Genomic DNA, 17,714 nt, shown 5'->3' on the forward strand with positions numbered 1-17,714 from the left:
TGATAGAATACAAGTGGCCACCAGATGAAACAGGAGAATACTATATGCTTCAGGAGCAAGTCAGTGAATATTTGGGTGTGACTTCCTTTAAAAGAAAATATCCAGGTATTTATTTTTAAAGTTTTTCTTGTAATAATCTTGGTCTTCCTACAGTCTGGATGTAATCTGTGTCTCTCTGACTGTAGCATGAGCCAACTGGTTAAAAAAAGACCCTGGCAAAAGCAAATCTGAATTATGTATGTTGTACTTTTTTTTTTTGTTACTGGCATATTGAACATGTATCCTATGGTTTTCAAAGTAATTTAAGACTTTTTGGTATTGCCACTGAAAATCTGTAAACGAGTCTGATTTGGGGGTTAGATCAGCAAGTACTTTTTGAAAACTGCCCTCAATTTTATTTTTAGGTATTTTATTGGTGATTTCTTACTATACAGCTATATCTCTATATTCTGTTTCCTGAATTGTGACAACATTTCTACACTGTGGAATAATTTTTTAAAATGAATTGGGGAAGTTCTAGGATTTGAGCCTTCATTATTCAGAATTGTCAAATCTGGTTCTTCTGTCATGGAATTTATTTTTAAAAGGTATATTAAAAGAAAAAAAAAAAAGTACCTTCAGTGCTTGATAGTTGTTTTCTGCATCCGAGCTCATATGTCAGGTTTCTTCAGTATTTCTGTAAATCAGAACTACAGGCAGGGTACTCGGAAAAAATGACCGTGTCCCTACAGTGTGTATTAAATTTAAAATTAATTTATAAAATTATCATGTTTGTAGGAATAGTAGTATAATACAGACTCTCATTGCCTGGAAATAAAATTGTCAAAGTACTTTGACACTGTTTATGGGGGAGTTTGAGTAACTGCGCACATTTTTATTGCTGTTTTTTGGTTTCTTTGGAGATTTAGAAAGACGAGATCTATCTCACAAGGAGAAACTCTACCTCAGAGAACTAAATGTTATCACAGAGACTCAGTGCACACTAGGTAAGAAAACAAATTGTTAGATTCCTTGTTACAGCATTAAAAATACGACACACTGAAAATGTGATTCAGTTGGGTAGAGAAGAATTGAATCACTCAACTGAAAATGTAAATTCTGAAGTGAAAACTGGTTTATTCGTGTAAATTGGCCATGAGGTATCAGCATTCCAGATTTATTATAAAAAAATAAATTTTGGCTCTAGTCTCATTACTTAGCAAAATCCGTTCTATGTTGTAAATTAATTTTTAGAACCTTTTTCTCCTTCTAGAAAAAAGAACACCGTAATTTTTCAAATTAAAAAGTACATCAGTCAATGATGAGTCAGTGTGAAGGGGTCTGTAGCTGTAAGAAAGAAAAGAAATGAGCCTTGCCTCCTTGGGTAGAAGCAAACTCCTAATCAGCCTTGAAAGCTAAACAGCACAAGTTCACTCCTACTTGAGAGAGAGAGAGAAGCATTGTGCACAGCAGATTGATGTCTATAGCTGCTCAAAAACTTGAGTTGATCTTTGTGGGATATAAATAACCTACAGTTAGTTTTGCCAGATAGCATCATTATTGCTTTTATCTATTTTAGGTCTAACAGCTTTGCGTAGTGATGAAGTAATTGATCTTATGATTAAAGAATACCCTGCCAAACATGCTGAGTATTCTGTTATACTGCAAGAGAAAGAACGTCAGCGAATAACAGATCATTATAAGGAGTACTCTGTAAGTAACTAGCATATAAGTGAACCAGATCTGTAACGCGCGTAGTGTAAGAAAAGGCTGTTCTCAAACTGACAGTGAAATGTATGTGAATTAATAAAATTGTTTTTGTTCTAGCAAATGCAGCAGCAGAACACACAGAAAGTAGAAGCCAGTAAAGTTCCGGAATATATTAAAAAAGCTGCCAAGAAAGCTGCAGAATTCAACAGCAACTTAAACCGAGAGCGGATGGAAGAAAGAAGAGCCTATTTTGATTTACAGACGCATGTAGGCAGATTTAAATTTCTTACCAGTGTCAATAGGTAGCTCCTTGCTTGTTTTAGTAAAGTTGGGTTTGGTACCATTTTAACTATTTTGTTATCAAGGGTTTTGATTAGTCTTGTTTCAGTCATGTAGGGACTTAAACAGTTTTGCTGTTAAATGGGTAATACTGCTAAAAATAATAATCTCAAATATTTTAATGTGAAAACTTTTTTTTTAACTTGAAAATATTTGTCTCAGGAAGCTTTAAAAAAATTCAGTGTTACTTTGTTGTCGTGTCTTTAATCTGCTGGTAGTAGGATAAAACTGAGAGAGATGTTTAGGTTACTAAGAAGCTTCTGTTGCTATTGTATCTATTCATATAAATGGCTAATTCTTTTTTGGAACACCTCCAAAACTTTGCCTGAACAATACCTGGAGTAAAAAAGTAAAGTATTCATCCTTTAAAAGAATGCTGCCTGTCAATGTTATGCCCTTGTTTTTGTTAGGTGTCATGTATTATTTTTGTATTAGATATACTTCATGCTTCTGTGCCTGATTTAAAAAAAAATAATTAAAAAATAGCTGGCATTTTGAAGCAGGACTGTTCTGCTTGTGTAAAGACAGTAAAGCAAAAATTTTCTCTATGCAAATTATTACATGGCGGTCTATTATGGAAAGTTTACATTTTTCTGGTATTGGCCCATGTTAGAGACAAGACAAGTGGATAATTAGTTTTATTTCTTTCTAAGGGAAAGAAGGCTTCTGTGTAAGCTTCTCCTTTCCATATATTCATATTGGGGGGGGTGGATGGTGAGGAAGGCTCAAAAGTTTGTATGTGAAACAAAAACATCATTGTTTTGTGTTAAACAATACAGATTATCCAGGTGCCTCAAGGAAAATACAAAATCTTACCTACAGAGAGAACAAAGGTTAGTCCTTATCCAGTGGCTCTCATACCCGGCCAGTTCCAGGAGTACTACAAAAGGTATTTTAAAAGCATCCTAACGGCTGATTCTGTTGCACTGATGTATTTGCTCTATGTCTAGCAGATGGAAAACATTTCAGTGTATTTACTGTAAGGTTTTGCATTAATTTTATGCTTGAGACACATGCTAGTCTAATAGATGCATAGTGTGACGGTCAGCTTTTGTCAACGAAACAGTACTGGCTGCAAGAGTACTGTCTCTGCTGATGTATGGCGGTGCCTGAGATTTGGCCTGCTCAGATATTTGCTGTGGTAAAAGGAGACATTGATTTCACTCCTCCCACCCTCATGTGTTTACTTATCATCTGCCTCTGCACATGTGCTAAGATTAATGTTGCTATATCTAACTGTTACAATGCTGGCTTGTGATCACCTGTTTTCCGTGTGACAGTCTTACTGTCCTTTTTTAAGTTTTTAGAAAGTTTTTAATTAAAATTTTTTTTGATTGGTCTTGTGGGCTAAGTTTAATGCTGGATTTGTAAGTGAGAGAGAAAGGTATTGCTAGTTGGATCTTTATATTTCATGAAAAATTTGTACTTGACTGTCTACTCAAATTTAAGACTTTACCAGTGTCATGCTCCCATTTGACAAATACATACCGATTTGAAAATTGTTGCCTAAGTCTTACCATCTGTACAACAGAGATGGTATTCATCCTACACGTGCACCATTTTCTTTAGAGAAGCTCTTTCTCTGCAGATGCCTTACCTTGCTCGTTCCAGCATCTGTGCATACAGTCCACCCCAAATCTGCATGTTACAGGACATTCCTGAAGGACTTCAATTTTATTAAATTAATTGAATTAAAAATACTAGATATCTTGTTTATTTTGCACTTATAAGCTGCAAGTGAAACTGCTTATCCTTCTTAATGAAGGACACAACCTTTCAAAATATGCATGAAAATAATATCCTACTCCTTACAATGCTTGTCCTTAATAGTAAGAGGACTTTCACTTTTTTCTTAGTATTTAAGGTTAAAAAAAAAAAGCGGATTACACATGTTAAGCTGTATCTGACTATAAGCAATGTGATTAGGTCTTCGCATTCTTCTGAAATTATATTTTATATGTATTTTTGTTCTCCTTCGATAATCAAGGAACTCAGGCATATAGCTGTATTCTTGACTTTGCTTTGGACCCTAACTGTTTGTGCGCCCCGAGTTAGAATTGTTGTGCACGTGTGCATTTATAAACAAAGTGTATAGTCTGTTGGGCATAGTAATGTGCATTGGCGAAAAATTTCTAGGGGTTCCATGGCCTCTTATGATTTTGTAGGTTTGGAACAGTGCAAACGTGCATTCCTGTGTTCCACAAATATCTGCTATACAAAGAAGACAAGTACTAGATGGTATCACATTTGGGAGGAGAAATTAGCGTGTTTCTGATGTTTTCAGAACTGCATGTTTTTATGTGCCTTTCTGAAAAAAGGGAGCTTTTCTTACTCTTTCTCATTGAAGTCCTTGTATGCTGTGTGACTTAATATTTATGCATAAAGTACACGTGAATTAATTCATTTATTTATTTATTAACTTTAGATACTCTCCAGATGAACTTCGTTACTTGCCATTAAACACAGCTCTTTATGAACCTCCTTTGGATCCAGAGCTGCCTGCGTTAGACAGCGATGGGGATTCAGATGATGCAGAGGAAGGGCGAGGTGATGAAAAACGGAAACCCAAAGGCAATTCGGTGAGACAAATTGAAAGTATTCAACAAAAAAATCCTTTCCTTTCACTTTTGTTAGTTTCACGAGTTTCTTAGTAGAATCTTCAACATTTGCAAAATGGAGGAGAGTCATAAACTAAAAGTGTACTCCCTTTTTTAGTACTTCTCTTTATTTTATAACATTGCTCTCCAGCTTTCTGTTTTGATCCATTTTTAAAGTAAATCAAACAAATACTTGAAATTCCAGGCCCTTTCTTCCTTCTTCTTAAAGAAATCTTGAAGAATCTTCCCAGCCGCAGCTCTTCATTATGCCCCCTTCCCCAAGGGGAAGTTGCTAGCGTTTCTGAGGGGAATGAACACTGTAGTTCAGATCATGGCATATTTTGCTGTTTAAGTCCCACAGAATCTGTCACTGAAGCAAAGGTATTGATGGCCTGAGAACTTTTCCTTCTTGTGACGTAGAAACAGGGAGTATTCAATACGGAAACAGTTACCTTCTCTTTAAGTTGGAATAAAGTAAAAAGCACTGTTTTTTTGCTTTACAATACATCTTTAAAAAGATGTTTATGTTCTCTCTATTTACACAAATGCAAAATTAACTGTTACTAGAAGTTAAGGGAAACTTTCACATGCCTACCTTGATAGTGTTTTAAGTGTTCAAGAGCAGCTGAGCTTCAGATGAGCTGCCTGAGTACAACTGAACCATTGGTATACGGGTGTAGGTAGTGTGTTGGTGACAACCGCTTTCCAGAAGTTTAACCCTAATTTTAAGAGAAACAGAATGTAACATCACAGGTGCATTTAACAGTTTCTAGTTCAATTGACGAACATGTCAGATGGTGGGTATATATAATGCTAAATTTTGCCATATAAACATTTATTTTGTTTGAATATTCATAAGCTACTCATAACTGAAGAAGAAAGGAAAGGGTCAGCTTGTAGGATAACAAGGGAGAGATGGCTGTTAATACACCCTTTCTGCTTGCATTTTTTTGGAGAAAAAGAAATCCTATAAACTTAGCGTGCTAAATGTCAACTCAAAATTTTGGTTTAATCACACTCCAGCTTTTTTACAGTTGGTCTTTAACCATTTCTTCCCAGTTCCCTTTTCCACTGACTTCCATTCCCCTTAACGGTAAAGAAAAGTAACTGGACCGAGCAGACTATCCTTTCACAGAAGTTCAGAAGTCTTTTTGGTGACAGAATGCAGAAGGGAAAATGTCCTTGTGTTGGAAAAGCGTAGGGAAAACTTAAAATGAGATTCCTGTGAAGTGGGTTTGGCTATGGGAGCAGGGGTTCTTTGCTAGTCATTGGGGCATACTGTTCGGAAAAAACTGTCTGTTGAACGCTAGGGTGGGCAGTTGTCAGGCCTCTTCCCGAGTTTTGGGCTACCTACTATTCATCAGATCTCCCTGGTGAGTCCTACAATAATGCTTTATGCTTTTTCCTTTTTCACCCTCCCCGTTGCTGGAGTCAGGTAGCAATTTTCCTGTTCTGTAGTGTTTTAATGGGCCTGTCCTAAATAACCCTTCCCCTAAAATAACGGTGACACATACCATTTTTTGTTGCCACGTGGTTTGCTTTGCTTTTGTGTTATACTCCTCCCTTTGCACTGTGTCTGTTTTGTCTGTTTTGATTGTAGGCTCTGGGGCATAGGCTGATTACTATTACGTTTGTACAGAGTGCCTTTTACTGTAGGGCACCACTGTTATTTGGCCTTTTGGTTTTTATTGTAATAAATGTGATTAATGGTATTGCTTTCTTCTGGAGCTTTTTGGAGGCCTATATTAACACTTTTCTGAGAAAAATCTTGTGCTGCTGCTCTTAATTGTGCTTACACTGACCTCTCACCCTCTTTGAACCTCTTCCCCTCTTTCTTGCCTCCTCATTCCTCAAAAAAAAAAAAAAGCTTTAACTGCAGCATAAATTCTGTTGTTTGGTTCTGTGTTAAATATTGAAATGTGTTTTGCCTTTGATGGCATTCTGCTGCTGCAATCCAAATGAAATATTTAGATTGCTCCTGGTGAAAATAGTAGATGAGGGTGGCAGAAAAAACCTTCACATGTTTAATTCAAGGCAGTGCTATTTGGTAGTACACTTCAAATGCATGGCAAGGGCACCTTTAATTTTTTGCTGGCCCTTTACTTTGTAAACAACATCTTGCATATAGTGGATTTCTTGCTGACTTCTAAAGGAAAACGGTTCAAAGAATTACACTGTTGTGCTCCCCGCTCTGGTATCAAAACCAACCTGGAAAACATGACTGCTATTGCTGATGCTAGTCTCTTAGCATGAGAAATAATAGGTAATGAAGGTTATGAGCAAAGGTGTTCTAGATTGTGATGCACCCCATGCTTTTGCAGAAGGAAAGATGTATCCTTCTCTTACCTTAGCTGGCTCTAAGGGGCATAGGAAAGACTTGTCTGTCTATCCAAAAAATAAAAAATATAGCTATGGTATTTTTATTATAGGACAATTCGTCTGGCAATGTATCTGAAGGTGATTGCGCCACAGACAACCAGGAGGATTCTTTTCAGGGAAGACAAAAAACAAGAGACAAAAGTGCTACTCCAAGAAAAGATGGTTCCAAACGTTCTGTATTATCCAAATCAGTTCCTGGGTACAAGGTAGAAGAAAAAAGCCCCTGACTGAACTTCTTTACTGACCAGCCTCTCCCCGAAATATTTGTTTTTTCAATAATATGGAACTTCTGCTCGCTGTACTTCACTAGCTGCTCTCCTGTTGTGTGCTCCATCTGTTTGCTTCCTTACTTCCTTATTGCTTTTATTTCATGTGGGGCTTTCCTTTACCCTCGCTATACAGTGGCCTCTGTTTCTGTTAACTTCTCAGATTCCCAGGCAGCAACATCAGAAAAATCCATTGTGGATTTATCATTGGAACTCTCCATCTTTCTGTCTGCCTTAACAGAGCAGTCAGAATTACTTGCCAGTTCAAAACTAGCATTCAGTATCCATTTTTTTTTTCTACTATTTAGTATGGCAGCATACCAAGAGATCAGTGCTGTAAAGTGCAGCTATGTGGCTGAACATATTGTTACGACGTTCATTTTAAATACAGTCTTTCATCCTGAGATGTTACGATGTATAGGATGGAAGGCAAGAAGCTTACTACAGTTGTATAGGCAACACTATGTAACCACTTTAACAGTATATGGGAAACAGCTTTTTATGTAGTTCATACTATGTAGAAACGTTTGCGGGCAATATGCTTTTATCCAAGCTGAAAACTTGGTGAGGATGTTAAGACATTTCAGCTGGCAAGCAGTGATTGCCAAACCTAAGACCCAAATCATCAGTATTACTCTATAGTAATTTCAAAAATTAAGATAAAAATAAGATAAAAATGCTTTCCAGAAGAAATGGGGATTGACATGCATTATTTATGTGTTGTTGTTATTCTGCATACTAAGAGAGGGTCTGAATATAATGTAACACTTTTAAAGCACATTATTGCCTAGTCCTGTTCCACTGAAAGGAATGAGAATTTTCCATTGACTTACGTGGGAGCAGGAATAGACCCATAAAGAGGGAGAACACTACGTTAAGGTAGGGTTTAGTATTTAGCAACGGGGAATGCTTGTTAAGAGAGGTTATGGAAAAGGAACATTGTCGTCAGTGACAAGATCGTACATATTGAGAAACTGTCTCAGCAAAAGTGAGCTGTTGATGGCTTGCATTTTATATTCATAAATTTTTACTGTCTGTATTTACCAAGTTAACAGTAAATAAACTTTAACTTACGTTAAGAAGCTAATTTCCAGCAAGAATTGAACAGCTTTGATAAATTTTCTCTACATGCAGTATCTGTACAAGTTCGTAACAGATAGCAAGCTCCAGCTGCGTTTTCTCTTTTCAGGAACTTACTAAGAAATATGCAAACTATGGAGATTTAGACTGTGGTACCATATGTATATTTTTTTATATGTAACGTTGCGAATTGTTGTAGACGCAGAATGCATACCAGTATTCCCATAAACACGAAATCCAAAGATGGAGCTTGAAATTTTTTTTTTTAGCTTTGTTTAACTTGACATTAGAGATTGTGTGCCACTGGTTTACAGAAGTTTCGCTTAGCTGTGAGATGCCGGAGTGGTTGATTAGCCCAATCTATTTAACGGTCTTACGAATGCACAGAGAGAGGGCTGATGGAGCAGAACTTCTTGCGAAGTTCGGAACTTCTAACTGTAGAAGAATAATGGTAGCCTACAGCATTGCACTTTGAAAATGGATTCCCGTAGCAATTACTTTCTGGGTCAAAAGTAACAAGGTATTACCGTAAACTTACAGTGCCACATCTTTGCAATGTCAGCGTACCCTGCCTGCATCAGCCATCAGGCTGTGGACAAGTCAAAAGTGGTGATGTTGTGTTGGGAGGGTGAGAGGATTGGCTTTCTTGTTTGTGGGAACGTTTAAGCGCTTTCAGTAAACCCAACTACATGAGCTGTTTTAACTGGTAAGACAGAAAGATTCTCGTTTGTTAGTCTATAAAAACACCAGATAATGATACACCGTATGTGCCTAAATGTTAAGGCACTTTGAGCTGAAGGCTTAACTGATCTAAAATGTTGTCCCTGTGAATTCTAAATCTTTGTAATACTTTTGTTCTGTATTGTTCTCTAATATTTGACTATTTTTGTAGGACAGTAATCTTTTGGTTACATGTAGTTAAAATTGAAGGATAATTGCTATGGCATCAACATGCAAATGTATAGTTATAGCCACATGATGAGTATTACAGGATTCACACATTTCCGCTGAGTTATTTTTGAGTAAAAGAAATAATGTATTTTATATGGAGCCATTTTTATTGTCAGTTCTTTAACAAAGAACGGTTAGCGTGTGTTTTACATTTTGTCATGTTACAAGTAGCGAGTCTTTGTTGCTGCAGGACTGGCTACTACAATTGCACACACAGGGTACTGTTAAAAGTACAGGAGATTTTTTGCACATAAAACTGAAATGTATTGAGAAACTATATTTTACAACACTTCTGTTTCAGGTCACTATATATGAAAATGGAACACTTTGTATTCAGAATAGGACCTTATAAAAATGGTGTAGTTGGAATGCCTACTTTGAGAGCTGCAGCACAGCAGCATGGAAATGAAAACTTAGAGAGCAGACAGTCATCATATTGACCCTGCATTCGTTTTCTCTCCCTTCGTCATCCCAATAAGATGAGGATGTAGAAAGCAAAATTTAATCTAATCAGATGGGATATTGAGACTTCCCATTTGGATTTGATAGACTTTTTTCATAGTGTTTCTAAAAGGCATTTGTGGTGGTAGAACTTGAACTGATTTCAAATGTGAATAGTCTTGCTTTGTTTTTTTTTTTTCCATTTTTGTAAAAATACTTCCATACTGTTGGAATTTTATTATTAATAGGCTGTGACTCTCACCCCCCCAAACATGCACAATTTCTAATAAACACAATTTAGTGAAGTAAGAATAGATGGAAGCATTGTTAATAAATGCATCTATATCAGCATCTGACTTTAGAATTATGTGTATCAGAGTGTTAACTGCACATACCCTAACGCAGGTACAGTGACCGAAAAGCAGCTCACTTTAGTTTTGCTGGAGTACAAGGGAGTATGCTGCTGTACGTTAAAGGCAGTAAAACACAAATCCGTAACGAACTAGAAGTCTGATTAGAAAAGTGCACTTGCTATTCTAGAAAGGCTTGGTTTATGTAGAAATAGACAAAGACACAATAAAAAAAAAATTAGAATGTAGCCTAAACAACGGAAGGGTAAATGCTGCAACACTGACGAGGTTTAAGCATGTGCCACTTTTGTTGGGAGGAGCAGGGTATAAAGGTATACATGTAGGACACATAGAATAGTTGACAGTAAAAGAGTTTGTGTGTGGTTTTGCTCCCATTATATTTATTATTTTGTAGAGACGTTTGTGAATGTTAGACTTCTTTTATTGTTTTATTATATTTATGTATAAAACAGGTTGACTCTGCTTTTTTAAAATAAATAAGCAAAAAAAAAAGTCTGTATGAACGCCTCTGTCATCTTTTGAAGGAAGTTGCCTATAAACATCTGGTACAGTGTTGTTTTCTTAAATAAAACTCTTCAGACCAGACAGTTTGAAGCAGACTGTAGCCATGTTTTAACTTAAAAAGCAGATTGAAAATTTCAGAAAACTTAAAGCAATGCGTCCTGACTACTTAAAAACAAGTCAAGATATTAGTTATCTTGCTAGGTGCTAGAAAAAACCGTCTGGGGAAATAGACAGACTTAAAGAGAAGTTGTACTGGAAGAGATGTCGGTTATTTTTTTTTATATATATATATATATATATGTATGTATCTAGTTCTGTTTTCACTTTTATTTATTTTAAAATTCATGCTTCTCCCCACGTGGTTGGTAGTTGACTGGGACGCTTCTTGCTTACTGACAAGCCGTTCAGTTCCTTAGAAAACAGGATATGCCTTGAACTCCCTCTACTAGCTGCATCTTTGCAGCACCGTTATTTTTTTTTAAAACTCTGGCACTAGTCGATTTAACATCAGTGAGTACAATGTTGATTTTAAACCGCGTTTCTCACTCATCTCATTACGCAGAGGTCAAAGCTCATCAGTGTAACTACTGAAATGTTTCTGAGATCCGTAACGCCTTACTCCTTCCTTGGTTCTCATCGGGGTAAAGCTCTGTTGGTGTACCTCTTGGGTTGGGGCACAGAATGCGCACACAAATGTTACCTGTTGTAACAGCCTGCTGTTTCTCTCTTGCCTTTTAAATGGATCTCATGGACCCAAATACACTCCAGGTGATCACTTAGAAAGGTGATGAACGTAAGACTGCAGTTAAATGCAAGGGTGTGTATTTCTTACAGCGAATATCGACTGGATACGAGAAAGAATGGTAGAACAGACAGCCGTGTACAGCGTAGCTAACCAGACATTTTGAAACTAAAGATACAAAAATCAGGTTTATTGCTTTTGTAATTAATTTTCTGTATTCAATGTCATGCTCATGGAAAACTGTATTTCATTTCTTCCATAAACAGGAAATCTGCATGGCGATTCATAAAGAAGTATTCTATATTGGAAAAAAATACCGACATTTTTAATGCCATGTCACATTTAATTTAACATTGAGGGGAATGTTAGCTGAGGAATTCACAGGAAGAAGCGAGTACATGCTTTTGCTCCAATTTGGTTTACATATAACTCGCCATGTGTGCCAAATGCAAAATTTTACGTAGTTAATCTACGATTTTTTTTCAGTGCCGCTGCTTGTCAGTTATTGTCATGTGTTTTAAGGTTCACACATCATAACAGGTAGCTCATTAATTTTAAGAGTTAAGGAGATACGTGACATTTCCTTTTAAACCTGTAAATTCTTCTGGAATGAATTTATAGCCCTCTTCTACCCTTCCAGCCAAAGGTCATTCCAAATGCTATATGTGGAATTTGTCTGAAGGGTAAGGAGTCCAACAAGAAAGGAAAAGCTGAAGCTCTTATACATTGCTCCCAGTGTGACAACAGTGGTGAGTATCTGCATACACTAAGCGGATTCCTGAGGGAGTGTGTTTGACATCTTTTTGTGGAAATACCTGGTGTACTACGCTTGCGTACCAACGGTTGAGTTGCCTTTTCTGTCCTTCGTTAAGACTCCATCTCTGCTTAATGTTAGGTGTACTAGCATATTCAGTGCACTGTGGGATCTCACCAGGAGGTGAGCTAAGCTTCAGCCTCTGTAAAAGCAAACAGCCTAACTAATTTTAAATTTCATTTCAGACGTAAGAGTAATAATATTGGTTTTAATCTAGGCCACCCTTCTTGCCTTGATATGACTCCGGAGCTTGTTGCTATGATTAAGACTTACCCTTGGCAATGTATGGAGTGTAAAACATGCATTATATGCGGGCAGCCTCACCATGAAGAAGAAATGATGTTCTGTGACGTATGTGACCGTGGTTATCACACTTTTTGTGTGGGGCTTGATGCTATCCCTTCAGGTAATAAAGTAAGAGTTAATTGTTCCCTTCTCACCTCCTCTGAGTCCTGGGCTTTCTCTGTCAGAATCAATATATGCATTGCTTTTGAAGTAATAGTTGAAAGCAAGTGTGAAGGGTAGGAGTAAGCAATACTGTAGGAAAGCATTGAGACTGTAGGACCCAATTTTTTTAATAAGCTTTATTTCTGTATATTTGGTTGTGCACAGTTTAACCTGGCAATTCCTGTATAGGAAACATAATTGGCTTTTACAACAGAATCTGAACAGACTCGCTCAGAACTAGGTGGTTGGTTGGTTTCTTTTTCCATATCCACAGAATACTGAGAATAATTACCTCTTTTCATGAAAGAAGCCTGTAAAGAGGCTGTATTGCTGCATATTGCTGGAGTATAGCTTTCACATTAATAAAGTGTTTGTGCTATTATTTCAGGTTCTATATTAAAAAGTACGCTCAATTTAATATTTGTAAACGCCTTTTTAAACTCCTTCCTCCCCATTTTTTTCTTAAACATCAATGCTGGAAGTGAAGTACCTAGATGTCAGGCAGCCTGTACCTTTAAATGACCTGGTCACTCATATCACCTGGCCAGCGCAAGGCAGTGTAAAGCAACCTCCAGACACACAAGTAACTGGTAGCACTGCTGCTTTTCATGTAGTGCTAAATCCATGGTAAGTTAGTTCATGAGTAAGGATTCAGTGGCTGCAAGTTCTGCAGTGACAGTATTCCCTGTAACTACAGTACTTCAAATATACTGCACACTACCATTTTGGGAAGCACTGGCGCTAGCTGTCACTTCAGTACAGGTTCTGTGGCTGATTTAAGTTTCAGGCTGACCTAAGGACAGAATCTAAACAAAATAGATCATATGTCTCAAAACTATAAAATTACCAAAGCGGCCTTTACGATTGCAGCTGTTGTAGTATAAACAGTTAAACGCTTCTGCGCTTCGCTCAACCCTTTATTGTTCCCTCAGTAAATGAGTTTTAGTACGAGGTCTGGTGACGAACCCCTGCCAGCAGCTTAATCTGCTGCCGCCTGACTGCACTGGAATAACTAACACTGGTCTGGGGAATGGGACCCCGTACCTGTGGCAGAAGAGCAACATGCCCCAACTGCCACTAATCTCTGCTCTGAGTAACTGCCCGTAACCTCAAACTGCGGTCGCTCACGTGAAAATGTAACTCGCCCACTCAAACATAGTTCGTCAAGTTCTTTCCTAACAACCACCTCCTTAGCACTGCTGGCACTTCTTGAGGGCCATGAAGATTAGCGCAGCCAGCTGTTACGTGTCATGAGACCGCAACGGAAGGTGAATTTTATATGCTGCTTTCTATACCTTTTAGAAAAGATGCTTGCATTTTAAAGAAAAGCATTGGTTGTTTATATTAAAGGAAGTACTGCAAATAGATGAGCACCTATTAGAATGGTGAAAGGTGTGTAACTAGATGAGTGAGTAACAAAAGTAGTTTCCCAATAATTGATAACTTTCTTTTCTTAGGTCGCTGGATTTGTGATTGTTGTCAGAAAGACCCTCCCGTACCCAGAAGAGGAGGAAGAAGGGGAAAAAACAGCAAGGAGGGCTAAAAACCCCCAAAAACTTGCTGTCCAAAACTTAACTGCACAAATTAAAGTGACACTTTGGTGCTATTTAACCAACCACTCTTAAGAGGAACAATACCACTTTTTTTTTTCTTTTTACCAAATAAACTTTAAATTTTGGCTATATAATGATTTTTTTTTTGTGATACAAGTGACTAATCACGTCCTGTCAGATGTCTAGATAGAGATAGACAAGCCAAATTCCCACTTAAAAATTTGAGAAGGCTTTCAGTAATGAAGTTTAAATTGTACATGCACCATTTGTATAAAATTATAGTAACGTACTTGTTTATTTCAGCGCACTCATCAGTAAGCTCTGTGAAAAGAAAGTTACAGAGCAATTTAAATATACACTATTTGCATAGCAACTGGTTATTTTGAAAGACTCAACCAAAGCAAAAAATACTCCTGGAAAAACTAACTTTCACAGAAAAGTGGGCATGACCTGACCTTCTTACAATGTACCGCAAATTCTTTTCAGCAGAAATTTTCTTTGCAAGCTAGTGACTTATTCATAAAGGTGTACTAAAAAAAAAAAAATCAATCACAAAAAGCTATAAAGGGAGGTGTAAATACGCCTCTCAGGTTCAAGATACTATATGCTGCGCTGCTTTTAACGAGGAATGAAAATGTCGTATTGACAAGTAACAACAGCTGAAGGCTTACTCTCCCTGCAGTAATAGTGAAGAAGTAACATGCACTCGATTCAGGTCATGGATGTGCAGAGGTGATGAGTGACTGGACAGACCTCTGCTTGACAGATGGCTGACTTGATGTAGAGCACAAGCAGTCAAAATATAGATCATCTCTCCCCTTAGGTGATTGACTGGTTTTTCCTTCCTTCACCCTCGGCTCCTCAACTTGAATACACTCGAAAGCCATTGCTGATTGGTTTTACTGGAGATACTTGCTCAGAAAAGGAGTAGATTTTCTTTTTGAATATGCTCTAAATTGAGAGGGGGCACTGAAGTGCAGCAGTTTATTTTACTTTTCTTTATAAAACACCGATAGAAAATACTGAATTGATTTTCCTAAGCACCTGTTTAAAGTGAGTTTAATGAGATCCCAACTGTACATCCATTTTTAAACCCTGATCTCTGAAGAACACTGCAAATACTGTGCTTGCTGCTCATTTTACATACGGGGAGGATTGACAATATAAAATTAAATATGGCTTTTTCCCCCACTTCCTTTCTGGTTTAGGAAAAGTAACCTGAATACCTCTTCAGGAAACATTACAAAGAGTATTAAATATTACAGCAAGTCGTTCATGTTCAATTTCACAGGCTGAAGTGTGATTTAGTCCAGTGTGTATCAATTTAAAAAAGAATTTCAAGTATTAATTTCAAGATTCCAATAAGTATAGTCCAGAAAACAGATTCCTCATCCTGAGATTCATCTTCTGTGGACTGCGAGTATTTCTGGTTTGCCTCCATCTCCTCGGGGTTGTAAGAAGCCTCGCCAAACGGATACTGTACAACTGTTCGATCGTAGTAGACTTTCATTTCGAACTCGCTCTCCAGGTGAGAGGGATGACCGTAAATCCCTATTCCCACCGGGCGGCGGAAGTGTGCGGGTACGTGGACAACATCTTGGCCACAAGTTACGGACTGTAACTCATACTCGTCAAAGCTGGGGTGAAGCGTCATGTCAGATACGTACAAGTCCGCATCACCTTTTAAACTCCGCATCTGAAGTACTATCTTTCCCTCGTGATTCAGTCTCAAGTAGCTGTAGTTTCCTGCTCCAATCTGACCTTGAACAACATGAAGAAGAATCCATTCTTCGGGTACATCCTCTTCCTCAAAGGTATTTACCACAAATAGTACTTGAGCTGCCACAAATATTATCAGGATTCTTCTCCAGCGTGCTGCCATGGTCTTACGTTATGTTCAGACTCTTCCTGTGTCCTGTGCGCTACCTTGTGAATACAAAACATAATTCAGATTTTAGCATATTCCATTCCTAGAAGGAACTGATTTTTTTTTTTTTTTAATTTGGTAATTTTTAGAAGTCTGCTCTAGTCCGTACAAAGTTAAGCAACTTCAATTAAGTATGTTCATTAACGTCTTTCTCAATAGTAACGAAAACCGCTGCTAAGATTCAGAGCTCCGTATGATTAAAATGGCTTGAATTTCTTAAGGAAATTAAACAGAAATTAATCAAGCGGGTGTTCTTTCATCCAGAACTGACACAGAGACTTTAGTTTCATTCTACCTGCATACATGCCAAATTTGACAGATACCCAGAAGAGATGAAACCCAGTAACGATTTTAGCCTCAGTTTAAAAAAACAGTTAAAAGAAGGCGGCTTTTGCACGCTTGAAGAAGCTTAACTTTGTATCAGGTATTTAGGGCATCCTATTTGTTCTCCCATCCTCTCAGCTTAACTTCAGAAGACAGTCAAGGTGCAAATCTGGATGTACGCATGAAGCAGTATGCATTCTGACTTACACTGGGAAGGCAGTTAGAAATAAAAAGAAGTTACCTAGTGAGATAATACATTAATTTATGATTCTGCTGTGTAGATTGTTTCTAGGACTAAACTTGGTATGCTTTTCCTGGGGGAAAAAAAAAAAGCATTTACTTTCCTAAAGATTTACTTACCATACAAATGCTCAGCTCTTTACAGCACTTCTTACAAAACAGAATGCTGAAGTTACCGGTGCAAGGGGAGGACGGAAAGGACTGCTGCGAGATTAAGGCTCTTATACCCTTTCCCTCCTTGTTGCGCGCTCCCAGCCAGGCGGCCCGAGCGCACCTGCAGCACTCCAGCCCTTTGAGCAGTTGCACTAACTGTGTGTGTGCAAAGAAGCAAGCTCTGAACCTTGCTGAAGGCTTCCAAAGCATACAGCTGACAATGTGACATGCAAATCGCAGTCAAGTATAGAAGCCACAAGTATACATGCTCACATGTTTCAGATGAAGATTTTCATCCTCCCATTCCTTCCGTAAGGACACTACAATTATCTTAAACATGAAAGCTACCACTAAGTTGTTTTGTACCCTGCTAGCATCAAAACAAACTGCATTACCTCCACTGGGACGTCACTTAAACCTTACAGGTTTTACAGTTAAACAGATCCAGGGAAAAAAATGTACAAATATTTCTGTAGTTCCAAGTTTTCTGCCCCAGAGGCCTCTATACTGTGCAAGGCCACGATTCTGCAAAGACAGCATAAAAGAAGGAAGCACAGCATTCGCAGAACCTGCCAGACTGACAAAACCCCCTCAACAGCGAAAAAAAAAAAAAAAAAAAAAAGGTTTTCTGCCTTTTGTCTCCCTGCATCGGGGAACTGCCTCTACCGCTTTTAAATCGAAGCGGTGATGAAACTTCCGAGCGGAGGAACAGGAAAAAACCCACATCTGAGCAGAAAATGACGAAGTTACCTAGGGACAAACGGAAGCGTTCTGGCGCGGGAACAGCACTCGGACGGAGCGGCCACTCCGGGAGACCTTGGACAGAGCCACGAGCGCCTCTGCCCGCCCCCGCAAACTCCCGCCCGCCCCGCGGGCGCGACAGACCCCGGAGGCAAC

The 17,714-nt window shown here is 38.1% G+C and overlaps 2 protein-coding genes across 5 annotated transcripts in view; one reads left to right on the forward strand and one right to left on the reverse strand.

Annotated features, from left to right (window-relative positions):
* The window catches only part of PHF10 (PHD finger protein 10), a 14,988-nt gene extending 688 nt beyond the window's left edge, over positions 1-14,300 (forward strand). The window contains exons 3-12 of one of the 2 annotated variants that reach the window (XM_009329196.1): positions 1-105; positions 903-986; positions 1,559-1,692; positions 1,807-1,956; positions 2,808-2,917; positions 4,454-4,607; positions 7,055-7,210; positions 12,000-12,108; positions 12,391-12,579; positions 14,078-14,184. The exon at positions 1-105 is cut by the window's left edge and continues 24 nt beyond it. In XM_009329196.1, the coding sequence (XP_009327471.1) occupies positions 1-105; positions 903-986; positions 1,559-1,692; positions 1,807-1,956; positions 2,808-2,917; positions 4,454-4,607; positions 7,055-7,210; positions 12,000-12,108; positions 12,391-12,579; positions 14,078-14,163 (1,277 nt within the window). In that variant the 3' untranslated portion in view covers positions 14,164-14,184. Of the gene's footprint in view, positions 106-902; positions 987-1,558; positions 1,693-1,806; positions 1,957-2,807; positions 2,918-4,453; positions 4,608-7,054; positions 7,211-11,999; positions 12,109-12,390; positions 12,580-14,077 lie in introns of both variants that reach the window. The other variant, XM_009329195.1, reaches the window with a different exon arrangement.
* A 962-nt stretch (positions 14,301-15,262) lies between these two features.
* On the reverse strand, positions 15,263-17,616 carry LOC103921256 (chromosome unknown open reading frame, human C6orf120). 3 transcript variants are annotated; one of them, XM_009329199.1, is made up of 2 exons: positions 17,568-17,616; positions 15,263-16,099 (listed from the first exon to the last, which is right to left on the reverse strand). In XM_009329199.1, exon 2 carries the CDS (start codon positions 16,053-16,055, stop codon positions 15,498-15,500), a length of 558 nt encoding a protein of 185 aa, XP_009327474.1. In that variant the 5' UTR covers positions 16,056-16,099; positions 17,568-17,616; the 3' UTR covers positions 15,263-15,497. The 3 variants fall into 3 exon arrangements, with proteins under 3 accessions (XP_009327474.1, XP_009327475.1, XP_009327473.1); XM_009329200.1 differs by lacking the exon at positions 17,568-17,616 and adding an exon at positions 17,213-17,291; XM_009329198.1 differs by lacking the exon at positions 17,568-17,616 and adding an exon at positions 16,785-16,862.
* Positions 17,617-17,714: the final 98 nt, after the last annotated feature.

Source organism: Pygoscelis adeliae, unplaced genomic scaffold (genome assembly GCF_000699105.1).
Source record: "Pygoscelis adeliae isolate BGI_AS28 unplaced genomic scaffold, ASM69910v1 Scaffold77, whole genome shotgun sequence".
In the NCBI taxonomy this organism is placed as follows: Eukaryota; Metazoa; Chordata; class Aves; order Sphenisciformes; family Spheniscidae; genus Pygoscelis; species Pygoscelis adeliae.